The sequence below is a fragment of the Mesoplodon densirostris genome, chromosome 19 (assembly GCF_025265405.1).
Source record: "Mesoplodon densirostris isolate mMesDen1 chromosome 19, mMesDen1 primary haplotype, whole genome shotgun sequence".
Taxonomy (NCBI): Eukaryota; Metazoa; Chordata; class Mammalia; order Artiodactyla; family Ziphiidae; genus Mesoplodon; species Mesoplodon densirostris.
In genome coordinates, this window is record NC_082679.1 from 14091484 (window position 1) to 14114388 (window position 22905).

The 22905-nt window shown below is 56.8% G+C and overlaps 3 protein-coding genes across 8 annotated transcripts; 1 reads left to right on the top strand and 2 right to left on the bottom strand.

The window, feature by feature from the left end:
- Positions 1 to 1421: 1421 nt before the first annotated feature.
- Positions 1422 to 11380, bottom strand: SPRED3 (sprouty related EVH1 domain containing 3). 5 transcript variants are annotated; one of them, XM_060084666.1, is made up of 6 exons: positions 11291 to 11380; positions 9560 to 9740; positions 8244 to 8412; positions 8058 to 8137; positions 5758 to 5901; positions 1422 to 5024 (listed from the first exon to the last, which is right to left on the bottom strand). In XM_060084666.1, exons 2-6 carry the CDS (start codon positions 9734 to 9736, stop codon positions 4359 to 4361), a joined length of 1236 nt encoding a protein of 411 aa, XP_059940649.1. In that variant the 5' UTR covers positions 9737 to 9740; positions 11291 to 11380; the 3' UTR covers positions 1422 to 4358. The 5 variants fall into 5 exon arrangements, with proteins under 5 accessions (XP_059940649.1, XP_059940647.1, XP_059940646.1 ...); XM_060084664.1 differs by having other exon boundaries at positions 11287 to 11366; XM_060084663.1 differs by lacking the exon at positions 11291 to 11380 and adding an exon at positions 9949 to 10283 and having other exon boundaries at positions 9653 to 9740.
- Positions 11381 to 12273: 893 nt separating this feature from the next.
- Positions 12274 to 16118, top strand: GGN (gametogenetin). Of its 2 annotated transcripts, none has more exons than XM_060083873.1 (3): positions 12274 to 12384; positions 13147 to 15030; positions 15950 to 16118. In XM_060083873.1, exons 2-3 carry the CDS (start codon positions 13166 to 13168, stop codon positions 16065 to 16067), a joined length of 1983 nt encoding a protein of 660 aa, XP_059939856.1. In that variant the 5' UTR covers positions 12274 to 12384; positions 13147 to 13165; the 3' UTR covers positions 16068 to 16118. The 2 variants fall into 2 exon arrangements, with proteins under 2 accessions (XP_059939856.1, XP_059939858.1); XM_060083875.1 differs by having other exon boundaries at positions 13164 to 15030.
- An 802-nt stretch (positions 16119 to 16920) lies between these two features.
- On the bottom strand, positions 16921 to 22865 carry PSMD8 (proteasome 26S subunit, non-ATPase 8). Its single transcript, XM_060083740.1, has 7 exons — positions 22497 to 22865; positions 21162 to 21234; positions 20927 to 21029; positions 19565 to 19730; positions 18499 to 18599; positions 17876 to 17987; positions 16921 to 17156 (listed from the first exon to the last, which is right to left on the bottom strand). The coding sequence occupies exons 1-7, from the start codon at positions 22857 to 22859 to the stop codon at positions 17019 to 17021; spliced, it is 1056 nt and encodes a 351-aa protein (XP_059939723.1). The 5' UTR covers positions 22860 to 22865; the 3' UTR covers positions 16921 to 17018.
- Positions 22866 to 22905: the final 40 nt, after the last annotated feature.

Below are 22905 nucleotides of genomic sequence, written 5' to 3' on the forward strand. Positions count from 1 at the left end.
GAAAACTGTGATGCAGAGAGGATGAATCACAGAGTGAATGCATGGTGGTGCCAGGACTCCAAATTCAGATCTGATTCCAAAGTCCGTGCTTTTAACCACTTAATCTATTACTATTGTTATTACTGCTCTTGTTTTTGTAGCTGTTGTTAAAATTATTGTTCCAGGTTCACTCTCTTCCCACCTCTATCCTGGTCTCCTCTAGTTTCTGTAGTTCTACTGGGAGTGGGAGTGAACTGGGAGCAGAGCCCCAGGGAAGAAAAGGGCCAGAACCTGTTTCTCCAGGGTAGAGCCTACCCTTAATCTGGTTCCTCCATAGTCCTGCATACCCCAAGGCTGGGTACTCAGGGGGCATTTGGTGACCTTAATAAAATACTAAAAATTGATCAGGCCAAAGCCTTGGAGTCACAACCATGACTCTACTCTTTATAGTGTGCTCCATATCTAAATTGGTGAACTTGACCTTCAAAACAGATCCAGTATCTTGCCCACTTCTCTCCACCTCCACTGCTCTCACCCTCATCCTGTGCACCACTGTCCCCCCTGGACCATCCCAGCAGCCTACACTGTGTCTCCATGGCCCCTCCTCCCCAGTATCTGTGCCCCACAGGCAGCCAATGGGAAACAATGAATACCTGAGTCAGGTTTCATCCCTCCCATGCTTGGAGCCTTCCTGTAGCTCCACCTCACTCCGGGTGGGCAGAAAAGTCCATGCAGTAGCTTGCAAGGACCCACAGATCCTCCCTGTCACCTTTCAGCCTTCATCTCCTAAGCACTCTCCTCCTTGCTTCGCCCCCTCCAGCTCCATTGATGTCCCTCAGACTTACCAGGCATGCTCCTCCCTCAGGGCCTCGCACAACTGTCCCCTTTACCTGGAGTGCTCTTCCTGCAGACATCCGCAAAACTCCCTCACCTCCTTCAGGGCTTTATTCAAACGCCAGCTCCTTAGTGGGGACTCCCTGACCACCCCAGCTACAACTGCCTGTATCCCCCCATCTCCACTTTATTTTTTCTTTATAGTATGTATCATTTCGAACATGTTGTCTCCTTCACTGTAAGGCTCATAAGTTCCTTGTGGGAAAGGATTTTGTCTGTTCTGGCCTCATGGCTTGAGGGATCTTAGTTTCCCAACCAGGGATTGAAACTGCACCCTTGACAGTGAAAGCGATGTGGAGTCCTAACCACTGGACCGCCAGGGAAGTCCCTAATTTTTGTCTGTTCTGTTCACTGCTTTATCCCCAGCGCCAATAAAAAAGGTGTCCAATAAATGTAGAGTGACTGGAGGTATAAAATTCAGCTGGAGGATCTTCTTGGGACTAAAGGATGGGAAGGGGAAAGGAAGATTTGGGTAGGGGACTGGTCTGGTGGTTCAGGAAGGTGAATGGATGGGGTGCATCAATGCAAATAAAGAACACAGGCTGAGACTTTGTCACAGACATTTCTTGGAGCCGATATCTCATGCCCCCTCCCCCGATGACAAGGCTGGGTCTGCGGCCCGCATCATCCCCCACTACTTCAGCCTGCCCTGATAACAACATTGAGGTCACAGACTGGCTTAGAATCAAGATCAGGAAGATAAATGTCGGGGTGCCTCTCCCAAGTATGGGGGCCAAGCATCCAATCTGAGGGGCAAGCAGCTGGGATATTGGGCCTGGGGGCTCCAGGGTCTGAGGTCTTCCTGGCTCCCAGGGTCATCCCTCCATGCACCCCTGATCTAGGGGTGATGAAGAGTAATCATGGATCAGAGGTGGGTATCAGCAGGGAGCAGGACTGGGAGACCTGGGAGAGGCGGTGCTGGGAGGTGGGAGCCAGGGAACCGTCCCCAGCCCCCCACTTCATCCACAGATCCCGCAGCACCTTACAGCACTCTGGTCCCCCATCCCACCCCTCCCCAAAACGAGGTAGGTTAAGAATGGAGCTTCCCCCCGCCCACCACGGAAGGGAGGAGACCGAGGCACAGAGAGGGGGATGGGGACCCAGGCTGCCCCAGCCCCCAGTCCCTCCGCCCTCAGCTCTGGTGGGTCTGACAGTGATGAGAGCTGGGCAGAGTGGGGATGGGAGGGACACCCCCCTTTTCTCTCACCCATCCCAGGGTCTGCTTGAGAGAGCTGAATCTCACAGGTTCCGGATGTAATAAATAAATAATTTAAAGGAAGTGACAGGAGGATCCACCCCTCTGGCCCCCTTGACCTATCCCTTGAACCCTCACAAGGCTATCCAAGTCTGGGTAATGAGGAAAGGTAAGTGCACATTTCAAGGTGCTCGGGATCAGATGCAGGTCCCAAGCCGGTACAACATTGAGATTGTGTTGCTCCAAGACCGTGATCCCCACCCCCCCATGCAGGAGGCCATCAGATCTGTGGTACACTAGAAGTCCCACTCCACTCAGGGGAAAGAGACCTTGGACTCCCCCTTCCCCAAAAGAGGACTCTCAATGGGCCATGAACCACGCTTTCAAACTTTCCGAAACAACCCCCAACTCTGAAATGGAAGAGAAGGAGTTAACAGAGGGGCAGATCAAAAAATGCTTGGACTGGAGCTAGGACTCAAAGTTGGGCTTGGAAGAGAGTCTGCAAGACTGTGTGTGTGTGTGTGTGTGTGTGTGTGTGTGTGTGTGTGTGTGTGTGTGTGTGTGTGTGTGTGTGTGTGTGTGTGTGTGTGTGTGTGTGTGTGTGTGTGTGTGTGTGTGTGTGTGTGTGTGTGGCCTTTGTGCCAATAGAGCCATATCTAGTTGCCTTTGTGCAATGCACACCTTCCTCTGAGGGCACAGCATGGCCAGCCCCACTCACCACCTTGGCTGTGTGCCTTTGCTTCATGAACGGCCTGCACAATCATCTACAGCAATGCTGGGTCCTAGAGATGGGAGCAGGGGTGCTCTTGGGTGGTCCTGGAATCCAGGAACATTAGCTCAAAATGTTTTTTTCCCCTTAGGGTAAAGGGGTAGTTCTGTGGGATACTGAGAGCTTGGGCTGGAGCCCTTGGGACTAGAATTCCAGTGTCTGGGAACTTGGGGTTTCAGGGGCGTATGGATGGCAGGATTCAACGGGCAGCAGTTCTCAGGGGATGCACAAGCTGGGCCTGGGAAATATCAGGCTAGAGAGGTTTGGGTCCAAAGAAATCTGGGATCTGAAGGTGCTAGGGTCCCAGGGAGCCTCAGATCTGTCTCTGGAATGGAGGGACCAAGGTCTTGGGTCAGGGACAATCCCAATATTGTGTAGGCTTGAGTGCTGAATTTGGGGGTCAATGGCACCTTGGGGTCTTGGATCTAGTGCTCCTAAAGCACCTTGGGGTCACTCAGGGGCAAGGGATCAGAGGTCTGAGTTGCCATGAACATCCCATCTTGTGGGAGCTGGGCTCCCAGCCTTTAGTGGATTGGGGAATCTGTGGGTACGAAGAAGCCAAAGATTCCAGGACATTCTGGGGCTTGAAATGCAAGTCCAAGGAGGATTGGAAGAGGGCTATCTGAGGGGTTGGGACCAATGTCTTGGACCCTGAGGTGTTGGTTGTCTCCAGTCTTACATCTGCGGGACTAGGCACCTCAGAGTCCTACATATGAAATCGAGAGCTCCTGGGAACACAGGCTTGGTGTTGGTGGTCTACAGACTTCTTTGATCCCTGGCTCACAGAGCATCTTGGAGTCTTAATTCTGGATCTTGGGCAGTGTGTGTGTGGGGAGGGGGGCTCTGAGATGGGTCTCCCAAGTCATTTGGGTCAGAGAACATCCGTTTGAGCACATCCAAGGACTCAGAGTATCTTAAGAGGATTCGGTATCTAAGAAGTCCCGGGGCTACAAGAACATCTCAGATACAGGTGCTCCGAGTTTTAGGTGAGCATTCAGGAATGATTTGGGGGTGATTCTGGGTCTTAGGGTCTCAAGATCTGGGAGTAATTGTATACAGGCAGGGTCAGGTACCGGCAACTCCTAATTCTGGGGTTGTAATTTGAGGGTTCATGGTGCCAGGCATGACTGGGTCTAGACTGGTCATTTGAACAGTGAGTCAGGATTCAGAGCCCGATTCTCAGGGATCCGTGTGCTCCCCTGCCTGCCTAAGGTGAAGAGTCTGGGCATCCCTGGAACCTCCTCAGTCTAGGCCAGAGCGGGGTGGAGTGGGGATGGAGAACGGGGACGCCAGAACTCAGGATGCCTGGGACCTCTTGGACAGACATCCCAATGAGCTGGTTCTGGGGTCTCTCAGTCCTACATTTGGGGTCCAGGTTCCAGGTCTGGGGTCTCTCAATCCAAACTCAAGCTCCAAGTTCCGGGTGTGCCTAGGTTTGGGTTTGGGGTCCGAACGGAGTCCGGGGTCCTGGACCCTCAATTTTGGGTCCTCGGTCCGGCTACCGGACCCACCAGGCCGTCCTCACCGCGCCGCCTCCTCGTGGCGACCCCCGCAGCCTGCGCAGCCGCATCGCGCTGCGACCCAGTGGCATGCGCGCAGGGGCGCGTAGCAGCAGAGGCAGGGCACGGCGAGGGAGAGCGCGGCCAGCGCGGCCCAGCGCGCGGCGGGGCGCGGGTGGCCCGGCTCGCAGGCGCACGGGTCCGAGAAGTCGCCCTCGGCATCCGACAGGCAGTGGTAGAGCAAGCTCTCGGCGCACCACAGGCAGCTGAGACGGCGCACCAGCCGGCGACCCGGGTCCGGGGCCTCGGCGCAGCGGCCGCCACGCCCGTCGGCGCGACGGCGGAAGAGCGCGCGGCAGTGCACACAGCGCGCCGCCTCCTCCGCCTCCGGAGAGGCCTTGGCAGGCGCAGGGGCCGGGCCGGGGCCCGGGGGTGGGCGAGCCGGGGGTGCTGGAGGCGCAGCCTCGGTGAGAGGGGCGGGCAGGGCTGTGGGGGGCCCCAGGGCTGCGCCCCTCAACGCGCCGGTCTTGGCGAAGCGCACGACGCAGGTGGATAGGGCGAGGGGTGCGGGTGGCCCAGCTCGCCGGTAATCCTCATAGCCGCGGCCGCCCCAGCCCAGCCCGCCTGTCCCGGCCAGGGGCTCTGAAGGCTCCGGAATCCCCGTGAACGGTAGGAGCGGAGGGTAGCTCTGCGGGACCAAGACAAAGGAGAAGTTAGCGGGGTCTGTGATGCCCCACATCCCACCACAATCCATCCCGGCCTTAGAAGACCCGAGAATCCACAGACCCAGCCACAGGCTCCATTCATCCTAGGATCGTGCCCTGGGATCCTGACTGCCTGGGTCCGGTACTCAGACTTCTAAGTCCTCAGCCCACTCCCCTCCCAGGGACAGAGGACATCTAGGGACCGACAGAAGACTCCAGGCACCAAACCAACACCTTAAGGACCCAGTGGTCCAGGCTCTCAGTCCTGCCCTCTCTCAAGATCCGGGATCCCAGTACCCAGCCCCCTCTACTTTCAGATTCAAGACTCCTGGACCCCAACCGTCTCCTCCTTCAGGACGCAGGAGTCTGGTCCCCAGGTCCCTTTTACCCCTTGGATACTGAGCCCCACCCCCTCGTGAATTAAGCACTAAAGGACTCCTTCCTCCCACGAGTACCACCAGCTTCCTAACATAGTCATTGCCCGAGTCGTCCCCTAAACCTCTGTGGAATTCAGAACTTTCCAGTCTCCAAGGGTGCAGGAGACGCAGGAAGCCCTCACCCAACCTTCCGAGGAACCCAGGCCTAAGCTCCCCCGCCATAAGTCGGGTCAGCCATCCCTTAGAATCTGTGGTTTCTTGCCCCTCTGCGGCCTCAGTACCCGCCCACTTTCGGGACCCCAGCGCCCGGCCTTATTTCACCGGGAGTCGGAGGTCGCACCTGAGCTGACGAGCGGCGGCGCTGGGGGGGCGTGGCCGGCCCGAAGCCAGAAGCTGACTCCACGGTGACGATGGGGGCCGCCGCTGCGGTGGGAGGCGTCTCCTGGTGGCTGTGACTGGAGGAGGAGTCGCTGTCCACGTGGGACTGGGGGAGATTGGCGGCCTCAGAGCCGGGACCCCTGGCACAGCCGATGCCCTTACATAGACCCCCTCCCATTGTGAGCGAGGGCTCTGCGGCCAGACAGGCCTGGGTTCAAGCCCCGGCTCTGCCACTGACTGGTTGTGTGACCTCCGGCAAGTGAGCTCAGCTCTTTGAGCCTCAGTTTCCTCTTCTGTAAAATGGGGATCATAATATTGTCTATTCGTAACGATGTGGTTAGGACCCACTGTAAAGGGCATAAACATGCCTGAAGTACAGGAAGAGCTGGAAATTGTTATTATTATTTGACTTTCTCTTCTTATCTGCTCAGCTCACCAGTCTACAGAACATCAAACCAACCTCCCTTCTCGGAAGCCCTCTCCCTTGGCTGTCAGCTGCCTTCCTGCCTCCTTCCCACCACCACACCTTTACTGGGGCAGTTCCACCCACCTGGAATGTGTTCCTTCCCATCCAAACCAAGCAATGTCCTTTACGAGCTTCTCAGACCCTTGGTTTCCTTTCTGTAACTTGGGAATAATTCCCACCTCATCCGATTACTATCTTCAATAAACATTCATTGAGCACCCACGACATGCCAGGCTCGCAAAGGCCATTGGGAGGGTGTGAGATGGAGCATGGAGAGCACAGCATCTTTCCTGAGTAAGTGCTCAATAAGTGGGACCTGTCTGTGACCTTGTAGACCCACCTGCATCTCCCATTACCCTGGGAATCCCCCTTTTCTGCCCAGGGAACCAGTTTTGTTCCTCCAAGTGTTCTCGAGCAACTCCCACTGTACCCCAGCAAGTGCCAAATCGAATCCGACATTATGTGCATTTATTCATTCAGTCAATTTATTCAACACATATTTACTGAACACTTACTGTCTACCAGGCACTGTTTTAAGCATTGAAGATGCAGCAAGAAAGCAACAAAAGATCCTTGCCCTCCTGGAGCTGACATGCTAGCATGAGAGATGGACAGTAAAGTCACTGATAAGAAAACTATCTATTGGGAGAGGAAATAAGAAAAATATCTTAGAAGATGGGGATAAAGAGTAGGATAAGGAGCATTGGGAGATTTTAAACAGGTTGCTCAGAGAGGGCCTCACTAAGGTGGTATGTGTGTAAAGCCCTGAAGGAAATAAGGGAATAAGCCATGTGGAAACGTGGGGAAGAGTGTTCTAAGACAGAGGACCAGCGAGTGCAAAGGCGCTGAGACAGGAATGTGCCTGCCCTTTTGGAGTACCAGTAGGAGGTCAGTGTGGCTGGAGCCAAGTGAGTCTGAGGGAGAGGAATAGGAGGCCAGATTGTGTGGGATCTTATGTGCCACTGTGAGGACTTTGTCCTTTACCACGAGTGAGATGGAGCCTGGGTAGGGTTGTAAGTGAGAGATATCCATGATTTGACTTAGATGTCAATAGGGTCCCTCTGGCTATGTGTGGGGAAAGGAGATGGTGGGGAGGGGGCAGTTGATGAGCAGTTGATGAGATGGTCCAGTGGGGAGATGAGGTTGAACAGTAACCAGGTTGGAGGCACATTCCGATCATTTTGAAAGTGGAACCAGGGAATTCCCTGGAAGTCCAGTGCTTAGGACTCAGCGCTTTCACTGCCAGGGCCTGGGTTCAATCCCCAGTCCGGGAACTAAGATCCCACATGCCATGCGGTGTGGCCAAATTTAAAAAAGAAAGAAAGTGGAGCCAATATTTGCTGACAGATTAGATGAGGGGCATCAAAGAGGAGAGGAGGCAAGGATGACTCCAAGGTTTGTACCCCTGAGAAGGATGATTTCCCATTAATTTGTTCATCCATTTACTTTTAATATTTATTAATTTTTATAGTGTACCTTAATTTTTTTTTCTGCCTTTCCACACTAGAATAGAAGCTCCTTGAGGAAAGGGACTTTGTTTTGTTCACTGATGTATCCCCAGTGCTTAAAACACTTCTTATTCAAGGTGTTCAATAAATACCCTTGAATGAACACATAAATCAAGATAGAACAGAAAAACTAGAATAACTGGCATCAAAATTGACACTATCGTTTGGGTCCAAATTCGTGTGCCCAGCACGTGGCATGGTGCTGGATACACAGTAGGTGCTCAAGAATGTTTGTAGCATAGAAAGAAACCCCTGCCCTCCCAGCAGAGCTGCATCCTGGAGACTCACCGTCAGAGGGCAGGGAGTGTCTGCGGTATCCTGGGAAGGGGAGGAGGAAGAGGAGGAGGAGGAGGAGGGGGTGAGCGAGCCTGGGGCAGGGAGAAAGGCAGAGAGTGAGTTCCCTGGGCCCAGCTTCTCCCACCCCTCCACCCCAGCCCCCCACCACCACCAATGCCCACCACCTGCGCCACTCACCTCGACCCAGTGCAGCCAGTGCTGCTAGCAGGCTCTTCTGGAACTCATCAGCCTCGGCTGGACTCTGAAACGTCAGCCCAAACTTGCAGTCACCCAGGCTCCAGTGATGGAAGATGGGGTTCACCTTGTTGTAAACCAAGCCTGGCCGCAGGGTACACTCCAAGGTGGTCTGAGCGAGGCAGGAAGGGGCCAGGTCAGATACTCCCCTTCCAGCCATGCCTGTGACTTCCCCAGACTCTATACCAGAGCATCCCACAAACCTCATTTCTCAACCCTAGGAATACCCTTGAACCCTGATCAACACCCCAATACCACTCCCCGACTTTACTGAGCACACCTCTGATACTCCAATATTTCCCCCAAACCCCTTGATCCCTACATTTTCCTAACCACCCCCCTGCCCCATATCTCAATAGGAATCCCAAATTTTATTGAATGCCTCAAAAAATGAGTCAACCTCTTTCTGATAGCCAATATCCCCCATTTGACTCAATCATACTCCCCAAATTTTACTGAACTTCTCAAAATGTTATGGTTAATCCCCTTCTGATGCCCCAATAAGCTCCCCAAATATTAGCCCCAAATTCTTAACAAACTCCCACAGATTTCCCCTCAGATGCTGGTCAACACCCTAGAAGTTCCCTCATCTTTTTGCCCGACAACACTATATTCTTTCACACCATTTCAAACCCCCCTACATTGCTCCTTCCGATCCTTGCTCTGAAATTCAACCCTTACTCCAAGCCTTTTCAAGCGATCCAAACCTTTCTACTACATCCCCAGCTGAAACGTCAACATTCTCTTTCCATTTCAGGCCAGACAGCCCAGAACATTCCTGCTGGACCCACATTAGGATTGTAAACCCTACTGGAGACACTTCCAGACGGTCCCCCCACCAAATGCCTCCATATACTTAGAGCAGACAGGGGCCAGTGGTGTAAAATCCTCGTGGTGAGGATCTCTGAGCAAGATGGAGCCACGGGGAGGGTTCTGAGCCGAGGAGGGATATGATCTGAGTCAGGTGTTAGCCCAGCCCCTTTTGAACGGACTGAGGTTGGGGGAGGGAGCAGCAGCAGGGCGAGGAGACCAGTGCGAGGCTGCTGTGACAGTCCAGCAGGCAATGGCAGTGGACAGGACCTGCTTAATACCCACAACGGTCCCCAAACTCCCCACTCTCAGACAGAGGACAGATATACTTCCAACTCCATCCCACACCCCGGTGCTGCGAGATGACCTGACCTCACCTCTACATCCCCAGTCCCATTCCCCTACTTCCCCACACCCGCACCCTACCCCCACGCCCCAGGGTGGCTCACTTTCTGGTCCCGGAGGCGCTCCCCGTGGATGACGTAGTGCCCCTGGCGGGCCCCCCCCTCGGGCCTGGCCCCTCGGACCCGACATACGCTCACCTGGCTGAGGCCCCCGCCCCCCACAGGCAGCCAGCCCCCACTGGAGTCATCTCGGGCCATCACCACGGCTCGGACCCGAACCATGTACCTGGAGGAGGTGGGGGGACAGGGACAACAGGGTCAGTGAGTGTCAATCCTGCCCTCCTATTCAGTGTCCCCCCAACCCTCATCTCTGCTCTGCATCCCTCACAGCTGGATCTACTGCACCCTTAGCCACCCCTACTCACCTTAGCTTCCACACCCACCTCCTCCCCTAGGCACAGTCTCCCCATACCCGTCACCTCTTTTATGCCCACCTTCTTCCAGCAGGGCTTCTTTCTTCCTCTTGCCATCTCTCTTCTCCCATGCCTACCTTCTTCTCCATATCTACCTCTTTTCTCCATACCCACCTTTCCTCCCTTTCCCCATCTTTCCCATCCTCACCCCCCATAGCTTTGCTCTTCCACTTCCCTTCCTCCTCCTGCTCATCCCCTATCAACCCTGTCTCCTTCTCCTCCCTCAGCACGTACCCACGGCCCCACCCATCGTCCCCCTCACAGCTGGGTGCCTGCGCATATGCATTTTCTTAGAGCCCATCAACTCAGCTCCAGTCCCCCCTACACTGCCTCCGCACCCTGCCGCCCAGGCCACTGGCTGGGTGAGAAACCCAGGCTCTCCTTCCCCCCCACCCCTTCCCGGATTTATGAATGAGACCGGATGCAAAGCTCACTGAGTCACCCAGCAACGGGAGATGGGCAGGGAGCAGGGAGAGAACCAGAAATGGCCAGAGACAGGCCGAAAGGGAGATGGAGGCAGAGGAAGCCAGAAACGGGCGACCGAGACACATCCAGAGAGCATTTCATTCACAAAAATCAAGCCTGCTCCCTCAGGCCCCTGCCGAGGAAGGCAAGGGGCAGAGATTGCGGGGGGTGGGGGGCGGGGGGAATTGATCCCTCCTCCTCTCCCTCCCCGCCCCAGCATCCTTCAGAACCATCTTACCCCGCCCCCCAGCTCAAGGGACGTAGCCCTCCGCCCAGTAATCGGTATCAGCGTCCAACCCCTCACTACCGCCGAGCGCAGGGACCTTGGCGCCCCAGCCTTAGGGACCCCAGCAACGAGGTCTAGCCCCTTCCCCCACCTGCAGGCTGCCGGGTTTCCCCAGCCCTTGGGGAGGGGAAGGGGCGGCCGCAGCGCCCCCAGCCCCCTTTTCTCAATGGGATGGGATTTTGTGAATGAGCAGTCACGTGACGCTGCTTCCTTTGTCCGCCCGCCTCCCCCGACAACAGGTGAAGCAGAGAAAGAGGGCAGGGGTCCCCCCCGCACCAGGGCCTACTGGGATGGGACGCCGGGATTTCTGGATGCCCTACGCTCCCCACACATCTGTTTCCCGGGGGGAGTGGTCCCCTGAGTTCCCCAATGGTGAGGGTCCAGTACGGAATTTTATGAATGGGGCGTCCTCCGAGGAAGTCCAGGCCCCCCAAATGGACACTGGTACCCCAAATGGCTGCCGCGCAGTTTGGGGGCCCCCACCCCCTTGTCCTTCCAGCCAGGGTCTGGGGGGCGCCCCCGTGGGCAGGAGGCGCAGCGCGGTGCTGTCTGCCCCCTCACCGTGACAGGCGGTCTGTCAGCCCCCGCCCCCTCGCCCCCCTCTGCACCTGCCTGGGAGGCTCCGGCCGGGCTCCGAGCGGTGGCGACGTGGCCTCCTCCTCCTCCTCCTCCTCCTCCTCCTCCTGTTCGCTCCGGCTCCCTCGCTGGCTCCGGCGGCGCTAGAGACGGGCACCGGGAGCCGGGGCGAGGGGGGAGGGAGGGGGAACCTGAAAGATGGGTGGGGGGGAGGGGGCGGCTTGGGGGAGGGGTAAGCGCGAGGCAGGCGCACTTGCCCGCTGGGTCCTAGAGCCCGGCACTGGCTCCAGCGAACAGCCCCCCAGCCCGCAATTTCTCAGGATCCAGAGAGGATCCCCTACTTTCCCACCCATCCGCGCCATTGGTCCCTGAGGATATGGGGAAGGGGTCCGGGACGGAGCCTGGTCTCAAGGTTCTAAAGAGGCGAGGGTCTACGTTTTGGGTTCTAAATGGGAGGGGCTGGGTGCCTGGCTAGGTTCGAAAAGGGGTGGGGCAAGAAGGGAGCATTTGCAAGGAGGCGGGGTCGGAAGACCTGGGGGAAGAAGAGGGGGAAGGAGAGGGTGAGGACGCCGAAGGCGCGGACAAGCGCGTGCGTCAAGAAGGGGGCGGGTCCACGGAGGAAGGGCCTTCTGGGCGGGCCCGAGCAAGGAGAGGGTCTAGGGAAGAGAGGTTGCCAAGTCCTAAGAGGGCGGAGCTTATAAGTAAATTGTCTTTAGGGGCTGGACGACGGAGAGCTCCAAAAGGGAGGAGCTACGTAGCAGTGTTTGTAATGGGCGGGGCTTCGGGAGAGAGACTAACGGAGAGGGGCGGGGCATTATAAAGGGGAGGGGCTTAAAACGTTCTATAGGGGTGGGGCCTAGGACTACAAGGCTTGGGGGCGGGGAAGAAGACTCCCGAGTATTTCAAAGGGAGAACCAGGTTCGTAAGGGGCCGTGCCCAAGCTTGCTCAAGGAGGGCGGGGCCTCGAGTCCGGGGGCGTGGCCTAGATCTCGGGGTCCGCCCTCGCAGTCTCGCCCACTTGCCTTCACCCGCACCCCCGTTCTTTTCGGTTATTTTCTGCTACGGCCGTTCCCCGCCCTGCCCTGGGCCCAGGGGGCCGCGGTCTGAACTTTGGTCAGCTGGAGGAGTCGGTGAGTGGGATCCTCTGAGCGAAGGAGTAGCCAGGACGGAGCTTGGGTAAAGGGGTGGGCCCTGAGTGTGAGGCCTGAAGCTAGACCAGGAGCGGGAAAAGAAATTTAGGACTAAAGCCTGGGAAGAGGGCAGGACCAAATGATCAACACAGAGAGAGAGATCTGAGGATTAGAGGTGGTGACTGAGCGGTTAGCCTGACAAGAATACCGGGAATTTGTTAAGCGGAGGCGGGGACAGACCTGGGGCGGGGGTTGTTGAGAAGGCCAGATTCCCTGACAATCGGGGCGGGACCAGAGGGCGGGGGCGGGGCCTGGGCCTCTGGAGCCTAGTTAGAGTCCAGGGAGAAAAGCTTGAACTCTTTGTAGGCCTTATAGGCTACAGAGCACAACCATCATGAATGATGTGGCCTGAGTGACTGACAGGAAAGCGGGCAAGACCTGTGTCTTGGAGCTTAGAGGCCTGAGACGTGGTCAAAGTGTAGGGATGTGATATAAGGGACCAGCCAGGGAGACAGGGACCCAACCTTAGTACACTAGGAGGATGGAGGATTAAGTATCTGAACAGCAACTGTATGGGGCCACGGGTTAGAAGATGTGAACATCAAGAGTCACGGAACAGGAATGCGGGGAGAGACTAGTGCTTGAGTGGATCTTGGAGGACAAGGGCAGGGCCGGCGCTGACGGATAGGACCAAGTACAGCCAGCCTCGTGGGGTCCCCACAGCCCTGGCAGATTGACTGGCGGAAGTTTTTCTGACCACAGTCTCCGACCTCTGTCAGAAATGGGGAACGTGCAGTCGGAGTCGTCCGCGGGCGGGGGCTCCCGAAAACAGCAGGCCTCGGACCGGTCCTCCGACTCCCGCCGGACATCACTGATGGAGCCCGAGGGGACCCCCTCCTCCCCGGCCATGCGCCTGGCTCGTGGGCTGGGCGTCTGGTTCCCTGGCAGGTCCGCGTCCTCGGGACTCCTGGTACCCCCGGAGCCCCAGGCCTCACCCTCATCCCTGCCCCTGACCTTAGAACCGCCCTCGCCAGTGACGCCCCCTGCAGAGGAGGCGACTGCGGCCGCGGTCTCCACACCACCCCCGCCCCCCGTGGGGACCCTGCTGCCCGCGCCGTCTAAGCAGCGAAAACCCACGGGCACTTCGGTGCCCCGGATCTGCGGTCTGCTGGAGGCGAGCCATCGCGGCCACGGCGACCCTCCCAACCTCCGCCCGCTGCCGCCGCCGCCCCGGCAACTAACCGGAGAGGACCCCGACCCTGTCCCGAGGGCCCCATCCCCGACTCCGCCGCCCTTGGAGCCGCGGAAGCCGCCACTACCGACACCTTCCGACCCGCAGCCCCCGGAACGCAGAAGCACTCCTGCTCTGGCCACATCCGCCGCAACCCCTACAGAAAGCCAGGCCAGGCACAGTAGCGAGGGCCAGACGGCCGGCGGAGCCCGCAGAGGGGCACCTCCCCAAGCAGGCGAGGGCGAAATGGCCCGGCCTGTGGCCTCCAAGCCCGGCCTGAGCCTGTTGCGTAAAGTCACCTTCAAGTCGGGGCCCCAGCTGTCCCCTGCGGCAGCGTCGAGTTCCTTAGCGGCCAAAGCCTCTCCCGGGGGCGGCGGCGGAGGAGGACTCTTCTCCGCCGCCTCTGGCGCCATATCCTACGCTGAGGTCCTGAAGCCGAGACCCCTGGCTCCTGGGGACTCTCGCCCCTCGGGAGAGGTCCCTCGGAGAACTCAGGAAGCAGAGGGCGGTGATAGAGACGGCGAGGGGTGTTCTGGACCACCCTCGGCGCCTGCGTCCCACGCCTGGACCCTTACTCCTTCACGCTACGCCAACTTCTCAGGCTCGAAGCCCAAATTTGACTGGGTGAGCCCCCCTGACGGTCCTGAACGCCAATTTCGCTTCAGTGGAGCTGGCGGAGGCGTCGTGGCGCCCCGACGGCGCGCAATCGCGCTCTCAAGGCCCAGGGGCTCCCCGCTGCCTCCGCCAGGGCAGATGCATCCAGCTCCCGGGCCCCGAAGGCCCGCAACCGCCTTGCTGGCGCCGCCTGTGTTCATCTTCCCGGCGCCCACCAATGGCGAGACTGTGCGCCCCGTGCCTCCCAGCCCGCAGGAGTTGCTGCCGCCGCCGCCGCCGCCGCCGCCCACGCTACCACCCACGCCGCCTCCCGCGCCGCAGCCGCCAGTACTCCCGAAAACGCGGCTGCCCGGGGCGCTCCCGCCCACCCCAAGCCCTGGCCACTTGGAGTCGGCCGTGGCTCCCGCCCCGGCTCCCGCTCTGCCCCTCGCCTTGGCCGCTGACCAGGCCCCAGGCCCGGCCCCACCCCCGGCTCCAGCTCCCACCGTGGCTGAGCCATCGCCACCTGCGCCCGCGCCCGTCAAGGTCCGCACGCGCCGGAACAAGGGTCTCCGCGCAGCCCGGGCCGCTCCGCGTGAGGATGGCGTGCCTGGAGATGGTCCTCGCGAATATACTGCAACTACTGTGACTGACAGCGGTGGTGGAGGGGGTGGTGGCAGCGGGGCTCCTCCAGCGGGGGCGGTTAACTCGGGCGCCGCGCGCCACTGGCCACCCTTCCAGGTGCTTAACTCTTGTCCCTTCAAGTGCCACTGCCGCCACCAGCCACGCCATCGCCGCCTGCCACGCAACGTGTCTGCCTGGTGAGGGGAGGTCGGGGAGTAGGGAGGGGAGTTATACCCTTCCAAGTCCTGAACCCGACTTTCCTGGAGTGCCCCATTCAACCCTTTGGCGTCCCGACCCCAGCTGACCCTAGAGCCTCCCCTTGGCTGCATCTCAAACCCAGCTGAGCCCCAACCCTTCAGAACCAAGAGGAGCCTTGGTATCATGCTGATCCCTGACAGAGAACACCTTGGCCCCGCTCCTTAGTATCCAGACCTCCAACGTGACCCTTGGCCCTCTTATTACTCTCTGGAGCCATCAGGGAGGGAAAACTGGTCCCAGCTGGCCTGACCCTATTCACTGCCTTGACCCTGTCCCTGATGACATCAAGGACCACGTCCCAGGCTCTTCAGGGATGGGATGGGAGATGATGGTCTTCTGGAACCAAATGGGTATAAATGCAGGCCTCCAAAGGAAGGCCCAGGCCTAGCCCCCCAGACTCCTTACCCCTCCAGCCTTTGGCACCTTCTCCCGACGGACCCAAGACTTTGACCGCCAGAGGGCACTGATATCCCAGTCCTTGTGCTGCAGAGGTTACTCCTGATTCCACAGATTCATGCAGATTCCTGCATCCTCCGGTTACCTCTCCTTCACCCCTAAATCTCAGGATATGGTCATCAGGGTCTGTCTGACCCTGGCTCCTGAGGAACCTGAGTAACTGGGAGACCCTCTTCCCTGGTACCTCTGGGGCTCAGCTGGGACCTGAAGGGGTAGTTGGGAGAACTACTATCACCAACCCTCAGCCCCCTTTCCTACTAAGTTTAAGTGGATACAGCCCTGCCCTAAACTACCTTTGGGATATTCAGACATGGTCCCTTATACAGATGGAGAAAGTGGAGCCTGGAAGGGGTAAGGCCCTGGCCACATAGCCAGGTCCTGAAGATTCTACCCTCTCCCTAGGCTGAGCACACCCACCAACCACCTGAGTGAGCCACCCTGGGTCACCACCACCAAGTTGGCCGGCTCCCTGGTAGCTGCGCTGGAGCACGACGACTTGCAGGCTACCCATTCCAACTGAGTGCAGCCTGCTCAATGCCCTCTGCCTTCCCCTCCTTGACAATAAAATAACCATCCAGATGCCTAGATGCCTGTCAGTCACTGGCTAAGGGCTGAAGGGGTGGGGCGGGGCAGAGGTCTCCATGAAAGCACCACATCCTGGCAACAGGAGGCTGGACTCAAGACTAGCAATAAGGGAGGTTCCATTCATCCAGCATGTGGACTGATGCACCCAGGGATGAGATGTTCTCATTCCCCTTAATACCATCAGCCCCATTTCCAAGCCGATCTGGTGCCAAGCTCAGGGGTTCAGTGCAAATCATTCTGGAAAGCAGGAATGATCATTCCCTTTCTGCAGCTGGGGAAACCACAAATGGCTCAGCCAGATTTGGACTCTGCCTTAAACACCTTCTTGAGAACTTCAAGGCAGGAAACAGGCTGGGAGGTGCAGGAGGTCATAAGTCACAGCACTGGCTCAGAAGAGTGGGAACCAAGGCAAGCCCATACCAGGGCCCATGCCTTTTGTTCCACAGAGGTCCATTTAGCATGTCATTTTAAAAAACTGGTTTAATTCATTGCAAACATTTTTCAAAATCAGGACACTTCGCCCCCTTCACTGAAACACTCTGGTACATTGGTCTGGCCTTTCTGTGTGTCCACAGCTGGCTGCAACAGTCCCTCTACCTGGGGCCTGTGCTCTCCCCGCTGTGCCACAGGGCCCCCATGGTGGACATCTGTGTTTGAGACCTTGAGCAATGGCCACTGGACAGAGGCTGACCCAGGGTTATCTCAGACCTCCTAGGGCCCCCAAACCTCCAAGTTCTTCAGAGATAAGAACTTACGTCCCTACCATTCCACTCGGGGAGACAAGGGCCTAAGAGAGAAAATGTCAATCCATCTTTATTGGGGGAAACCCTGCACTGCAACTGCCTTAAATAACGCAAGCTCTGCCCCACCCCAGTGCCTGGTGGGCTCAGACGATCATCTCCAGCTGCCGGGCGTACTCGATGACCTGTTTGGCCAGCTCCGTGGAGGGGATGGTGGTGTCTTCCGGCTTCTGCTGCTGGCTGGCAAAGCTGTAGTAGTTGTTGAGGCCCAGGACCCACCCTCGCTGCAAGAAGGGAGAGATGAGAGATGGGTGGGGTGATCACACAGGCACCCTCCCCCTACCCATGTGGGCCCTGGCTCGCTTTCCTCGCCAACCCTACTCTACCCTGCATAACCCTAGGCAAGTAACTTCACCTCTCTGTGCCTCAGTTTCTCCATGTTTGAGATGGGGATCCTAATCACACACTTTTCTGGGTCTGCTGTGAGGATTCAGTGAATCCAAAGTGCTAAGAATAGTGTTTGGACCAGACTAAACGATCACTAAGTATCAGCTGTCACAATCGCTCAAGTTCAATTTCACCTCTTCCAGTCTGATCTTGACCCTCCTCAGTCACCAGGGCTATTGCACCCCATGCATCAGCATCCCCAGGGGCACTGCTCCCACACAAATACCCCAGACCAAATGAAGCAAAGTCTTGTGGGGAAAAGCTGCAACCTCCAAGGAATTCTGATAAGCCCAGCAACCAACATATGCTAAGCCTCCCCCTGCACTTGGTGCCAGCTGCTAGGCTAAGCTCATCCCACATATTAAACTCTAGCCCCTTCCTACACGTAGGGAAACTGAAGTTCGGAGAAGCTGGGCAACTTGCCTGAGGTCACATAACTGGATTTAAACCTGGGCAGTCTTGCTCCAGTGTCCCTCCAGGCCACCCCACCCTGCTGTTAGTGAGTGCACCCCTTGGCTCGCTGGCCCCATGGTCCCCCGCCCTCCACCCCAGCCACCTTCTTGGCGTAGTCTGTCATCTTTTTGGGTGTGTTGAAGAAGAGGATCCGGGTGGCCTCAGTGAAGAGGATTTTTTCATAGGCCTTCTCGATGCACCCAGCAATCTCATCCCTGGGGGAAGACGAGATTCTCATTACTGAGCACAGACAACTCTCCAGGCCCTGTCCTCTCAGTTCAGCACTGATGGCTGCAACGTGTTACCTGCCCTGTTCAACCAATCAAGGCTCAGGGCAGAGTAGCTTGACTAGAGTTGCAAAGCTTGGGCCACAGTAGGGTCCACACTCCAATCTCTGGGACTCCTGGGCCCACACTCTGAGGTGAAGCCATATGACTCGTGGAACATTTCCATGAGAGGCAGGAGGGTCTCTGTCTGCTGCGTGCTGTCTGGGTGCCAAGTCCATGCTCAGGGTCTGATGTCCACGGGCACACACATACACAGCCCACAGTGAGATGAGGGCTCTTACCTCCATCTCAGGACCAGTTCCAGTTCACAGAACAGGAGAACTGATGTGCCCAGCTTCCCCAGATCACAAGTGGCCAGAATGGGATTTAAACACAGAGCTGTCTGACTCCAGAGTCCAGGCTCTTTCTAAACTCCACACGACCCTGGCCCCCCACACACCTGATAGTGTCAAGCAAGATGTCGATGAAGAAGGTATAGCTCTCAGCAGGGATGTTGCCTTTGGCCAGGAACACCTTGTTGTAGCTGCCCTCCATCAGGTACTGTAGAGGACAGGGGTGAGGAAGAAGAGAGGGTGAGGAAGAGGCAGCACAGGGGCCTACCCGCTGAGGCCTCACCATACTCCCAGTGCCTCCATAACCTACACTCTTCTAGAACACTCTCTGCCATACAGTCACCCATTCCCCATGCAGACTGGGTCCTACTCTTCCCGGAAGCCCTCCCTGGTTTTCTCTCTCTCTCTCTCTCTCTCCAAGCCTGCCCTTGGTTAGTATCTAATGATCTATTTTCCAGGAGGGAGACAGAGCTGGAGCCACCCCAAGCTCATTCCTCCACATCTTTGCCCAAGCTGTGCTGCCCCTGCCATAAATGCCCTCTCGCCCATCCTCTCCCCACAGCGAAATCCTCCCATGAAACCTCAGCTCTAAGAACTACTTCTTAACCTTAGGTACTACAGCTCTTCCTTGATTCTGCTCACGTTGTTCCAGAAACCGTCCTCTCTGCTGCCCCTCAAACACACCAGGCATGTTTCTGCCTTGGGACCCTTGGACTGGCTGTTCCCTCTACCTGGACCATTTTCCCCCCAGATGACCACGTGGTTGGGTTCTTCGCCCCTTTAAAGTCTTTCTCAAGTTTCATCTTTTCAGCAAGGCATCCCCTGACCACCCTGCCCCTGCCCCTCCACCCTCCTTCCTGCTTTATTTTTCTCCACAGCATTTCACATCTGACAGACCATATACAGGTTATTTAATCTCTTTGTTTATTGTCCACTTCCTCACCTGAATGTCATCCTCACAAAATCAGAGATTCTAACTGTTTTGTTCACTGTAGAGTCTGAAAACCAACCACAGTGCCTGGTACAGGGCTGGGGCTCAATATCTGTTGGACAAAGGAGTCCATAGGCCGAAAGATGGGTGAACCCTCTCATTTGGGAGGAAGCCCTCCCGAATGTCTGTCCCTGTACCACTCCCTTTAGCCAGGCCCTCCCCTCCCCCTTCCTCAGCCTCACTTGCTCGAGGGACACTGGATGCTTGATGTATACATTGGTCTGGATGTCCTTGGCAGGCAGCCGCTCCAACTCTGTGTGGAACTCAGCCACCCGGTTCTGGGACAGCAGGAAGAGGAGGTTGAGGCCCAAGAGCTGGTGCATGTAGGCTGACTCCGGGAGCTGCTCCCTGTGGACCAGGGTGGGACACCAAGGTAAGGAGGGCTTAGGTACCGACCAAGCCCCCCACTCCAGGCTTCAGGGACCCTGACGACTGCCCAGTGCTCTCTCCTTGGAGGGGTATCGGGTCCTAGGTTTTCAGATGAAACTGAGGCCCAAAGAGACATGAAGAAGTCACAATCATATGGGCCCTAGAAAGTGATCTCACACCAGTAAAGTGACTTAGCCTCAGTTTCCCCAACTGTAAAATGGGTATCACCACAGTACCCATCTGATAGAGGTGGGTTAAATAAATAAGGGTTAAGTTATTAAATGATTTAATCCAGGTAGTGATTAGAACAGTATCTGGCCCAAATAAATACTATATAAGTGTTAACTATGATTATGATATTAAGAATCATCACCTTCACCTTTGGGGGGAAACTGAGGATTAGGGAAGTAAAGTCATTTGCCCAAGACCATATAATCAGGAAGCGGCAAAATTAGTTTCAAACTCAGGTTTGTCTGGCTTCTGAGGTCAAATTCTTAATCATTAGTCCATGCAAGCCCCATTCAGTTATGAAGCCATTCAGTTTCATATTCAACACACAGCCAGTGAGTCCCTGCTCTGGGCCCGGCTCCATGCTAGGCAGTGCTGGGACACAGCAGTGACTAAGACCCTTCTGCTTATAGAAGACTCACAGTCCAGTGGGAGAGACAGGGCTGGGATGGGGAGACACAGACAGACGGGTCAGGGCTGATACAGCATTGGAGGCCACAGGAAAGAGCTTGGTCTGAAACCTGAAGGCTATGGGGAGCCAGGACAGGTTCTAAGCTGATGATAAACGTGGTCAAATTTTAGTGTCACAAAGAACCTACTGGCTGCCATGGAGGGATGAATCTGAGGGGACAAGGCTGGGGCCAAGGCAGGTAAAAGGGGATAGTGGCTACACTGGGGAGTGGAAATTTAGAGTGGGAATGTGAAGGGGGAGACAGCTGGAGCACAACAGAGACTGGATGGTATAATCCCACACTCGGGACCTCCAGGCCAAGCCCTAACCCTGAGGCTTCTGGCTGCACAGCTATGCAAAGGGGTAATTCCAAAGAGAAGGAAGATGTCTCAAGTGGCTAGAGCAACAAGGATAAAAAGCTGCCATGTAACACCCCCGCACACACACACACACACACACGCACGCAAACCAAATTAGGGGCAGGGCCCATCCTCACTTGTAATCGAAGTAATAGCATTTGAGCTGGGCCATGTACCGCTCGAAGGAGGGGATGTCCTTGCGTAGGATACTCCACTGGGCCCCGATCTCCAGTATGTCACCTGTAGGTAACAGGGGAAGCTCTCAGGAGGTGACTGTGGTCTGACCCTGACCACCACTGCTGCCATTCCTGCCATGACCACAGCCCATAACCACCCCCACCCCCCACCCCCACAAACCCCAGTGACACTCACGGGCCAGAATGAGCTGCTGTTTGGTCAGTTTGGTCCCTGTGGTTGGCAGGAAGTTGAGCTCCAACAGAACCAGCTGACGAGGAGGGCAGGGGAAGGAAGGAAAGAAGATGGGACTTCAAGTACAGATTACTTACCCTTTTCTAGGTCTTGGTTTTCCCTCCTAGAAAATGGAGCTAATCATCATCCCTGACTCATAAGGTTGTTATGAGTATTAAAGGAGTCAGTCCTCTTAAAGCCCTCAGATCAGGGCCTGGGCACATGATGAGGGCTCATTTAAGATGACCTCAGGGCTTCCCTGGTGGCGCAGTGGTTGAGAGTCCGCCTGCCGATGCCGGGGACACGGGTTCGTGCCCCGGTCCGGGAAGATCCCACATGCCGTGGAGTGGCTGGGCCCGTGAGCTATGGCTGCTGAGCCTGCGCGTTCGGAGCCTGTGCTCCGCAAAGGGAGAGGCCACAACAGTGAGAAGACCGCGTACCGCAAAAAAAAAAAAAAAGTTGACCTCATATTACAAGTATTAATAGATCCACTGGAGAAACAGGAAAGCCACCCCATGCCTGACCCAATGGAATCAAGGGGTGGGGAGACACGAGCACCTTCAATTCTTTGGCGATCTTTTCCCATACTTTGGTGGGTTGGGCCCAGCTACCCACCTCCATCTACACCAGGGAGGAAAGGGGGCTAACCTCTTCCCATAGTCCAGCCCACTCACTATCCCTTATCAGATACACCCCCCTCAGCAACTTGGTGCAGCCCACTGTATTTGTACTCTCTCCCAAACACACCTGGCCTGAAGCAACCCGAGCCCCATTCTGGTCCTCTACTGTAAGAATATTTTTCCTAAGTTCAGTCTTGCCCTCACAACTTGGCTGGGCCCCTCTCCCCACAGACGCATCCCTAAGCCCCAGATTTCTCAGACCCTAACTTGACCTGATCCTAACCACGAGCCCCATCATCTCAGCCTCCTTCTTCCATCACCCTGTCCAGTCCTCATTCCCCACTTGGTGTCGTCCAGAACCCTCCATCAGAAAAACTCTGACAGCCCCATCCTGCCACTCCAGCCAGCTAGGTCTCCAAGCACCAAAATTTTAACTTCTCACTCGTCTGTGCCAGAAACACTCTTTCCGTCACCCCCCCCCCCACCGTGGGGCCGCATTTGGTCCATTCCAGGCCCCTCTCACGTCTTCATTCCTCCAAGCCCGCACTTTGGCTGTTCCGAATCCTTCACCCTATTGGATCGCCCAGCCCGTCCTAGTCGTGTCGGCGCTGCGGACTCCCCCTGGGCCCGGAACTCGGCTGGGTCTGGACCCCTCGAAGCAGCCCCGGCTGATCCCTACCTTGAGACGGCCGAGCTCTTCCCCGCACTTGCTAAGATTGGGGCTTTTACGGTTCCATTCGCCCTTGAGTTGCTCGTACATGCCGGCCGCGGCCTGCAGGACTGCGGCCGAGGCCGCCGCAGGCCCCGAGCTCGAGGCTCCCGCCACCCCGTTCACCGCCGCGGCCGCCATCTTCCGTGATGCGGCAAACCGCCCGCCCGATTTACGGCAGCGACGCCTACTGCGCCTCGCCCGGCAGAAGTGGGGCCGAGAGGTGGAGCCCAAAGCCGGGGGCGGGGCTGCGACTGTCCGCCTCCGCCTGCCGGGGTTAGCATTCAGTCGCTCTCGGGGAGGTGCCCTCGGAGCCCGGCTCTTAAGAAACATGTTAGTCGGAGCTCCGCCTCTGCTGTCACTCAAGATGGCGACCGGA

What these genes read in the sequence shown, in the direction of transcription:
- PSMD8 (XM_060083740.1), bottom strand. Translation starts at nt 22,859, where the DNA reads ATGTTTCTTAAGAGCCGGGCTCCGAGGGCACCTCCCCGAGAGCGACTG. An exon ending in AAGAGCTCGGCCGTCTCAAG is followed by an intron (nt 21,235 to 22,496) that starts GTAGGGATCAGC and finishes CCTCCTCGTCAG; the next exon opens with CTGGTTCTGTTGGAGCTCAA. An exon ending in ATCCAGTGTCCCTCGAGCAA is followed by an intron (nt 18,600 to 19,564) that starts GTGAGGCTGAGG and finishes TGTCCTCTACAG; the next exon opens with TACCTGATGGAGGGCAGCTA.
- GGN (XM_060083873.1), top strand. Translation starts at nt 13,166, where the DNA reads ATGGGGAACGTGCAGTCGGAGTCGTCCGCGGGCGGGGGCTCCCGAAAA. An exon ending in CCACGCAACGTGTCTGCCTG is followed by an intron (nt 15,031 to 15,949) that starts GTGAGGGGAGGT and finishes CCCTCTCCCTAG; the next exon opens with GCTGAGCACACCCACCAACC.
- SPRED3 (XM_060084661.1), bottom strand. Translation starts at nt 10,082, where the DNA reads ATGGGGGGTGAGGATGGGAAAGATGGGGAAAGGGAGGAAAGGTGGGTA. An exon ending in AGAAGCCCTGCTGGAAGAAG is followed by an intron (nt 9,741 to 9,948) that starts GTGGGCATAAAA and finishes CACCTCCTCCAG; the next exon opens with GTACATGGTTCGGGTCCGAG. An exon ending in ACACTCCCTGCCCTCTGACG is followed by an intron (nt 5,902 to 8,057) that starts GTGAGTCTCCAG and finishes AATCTCCCCCAG; the next exon opens with TCCCACGTGGACAGCGACTC.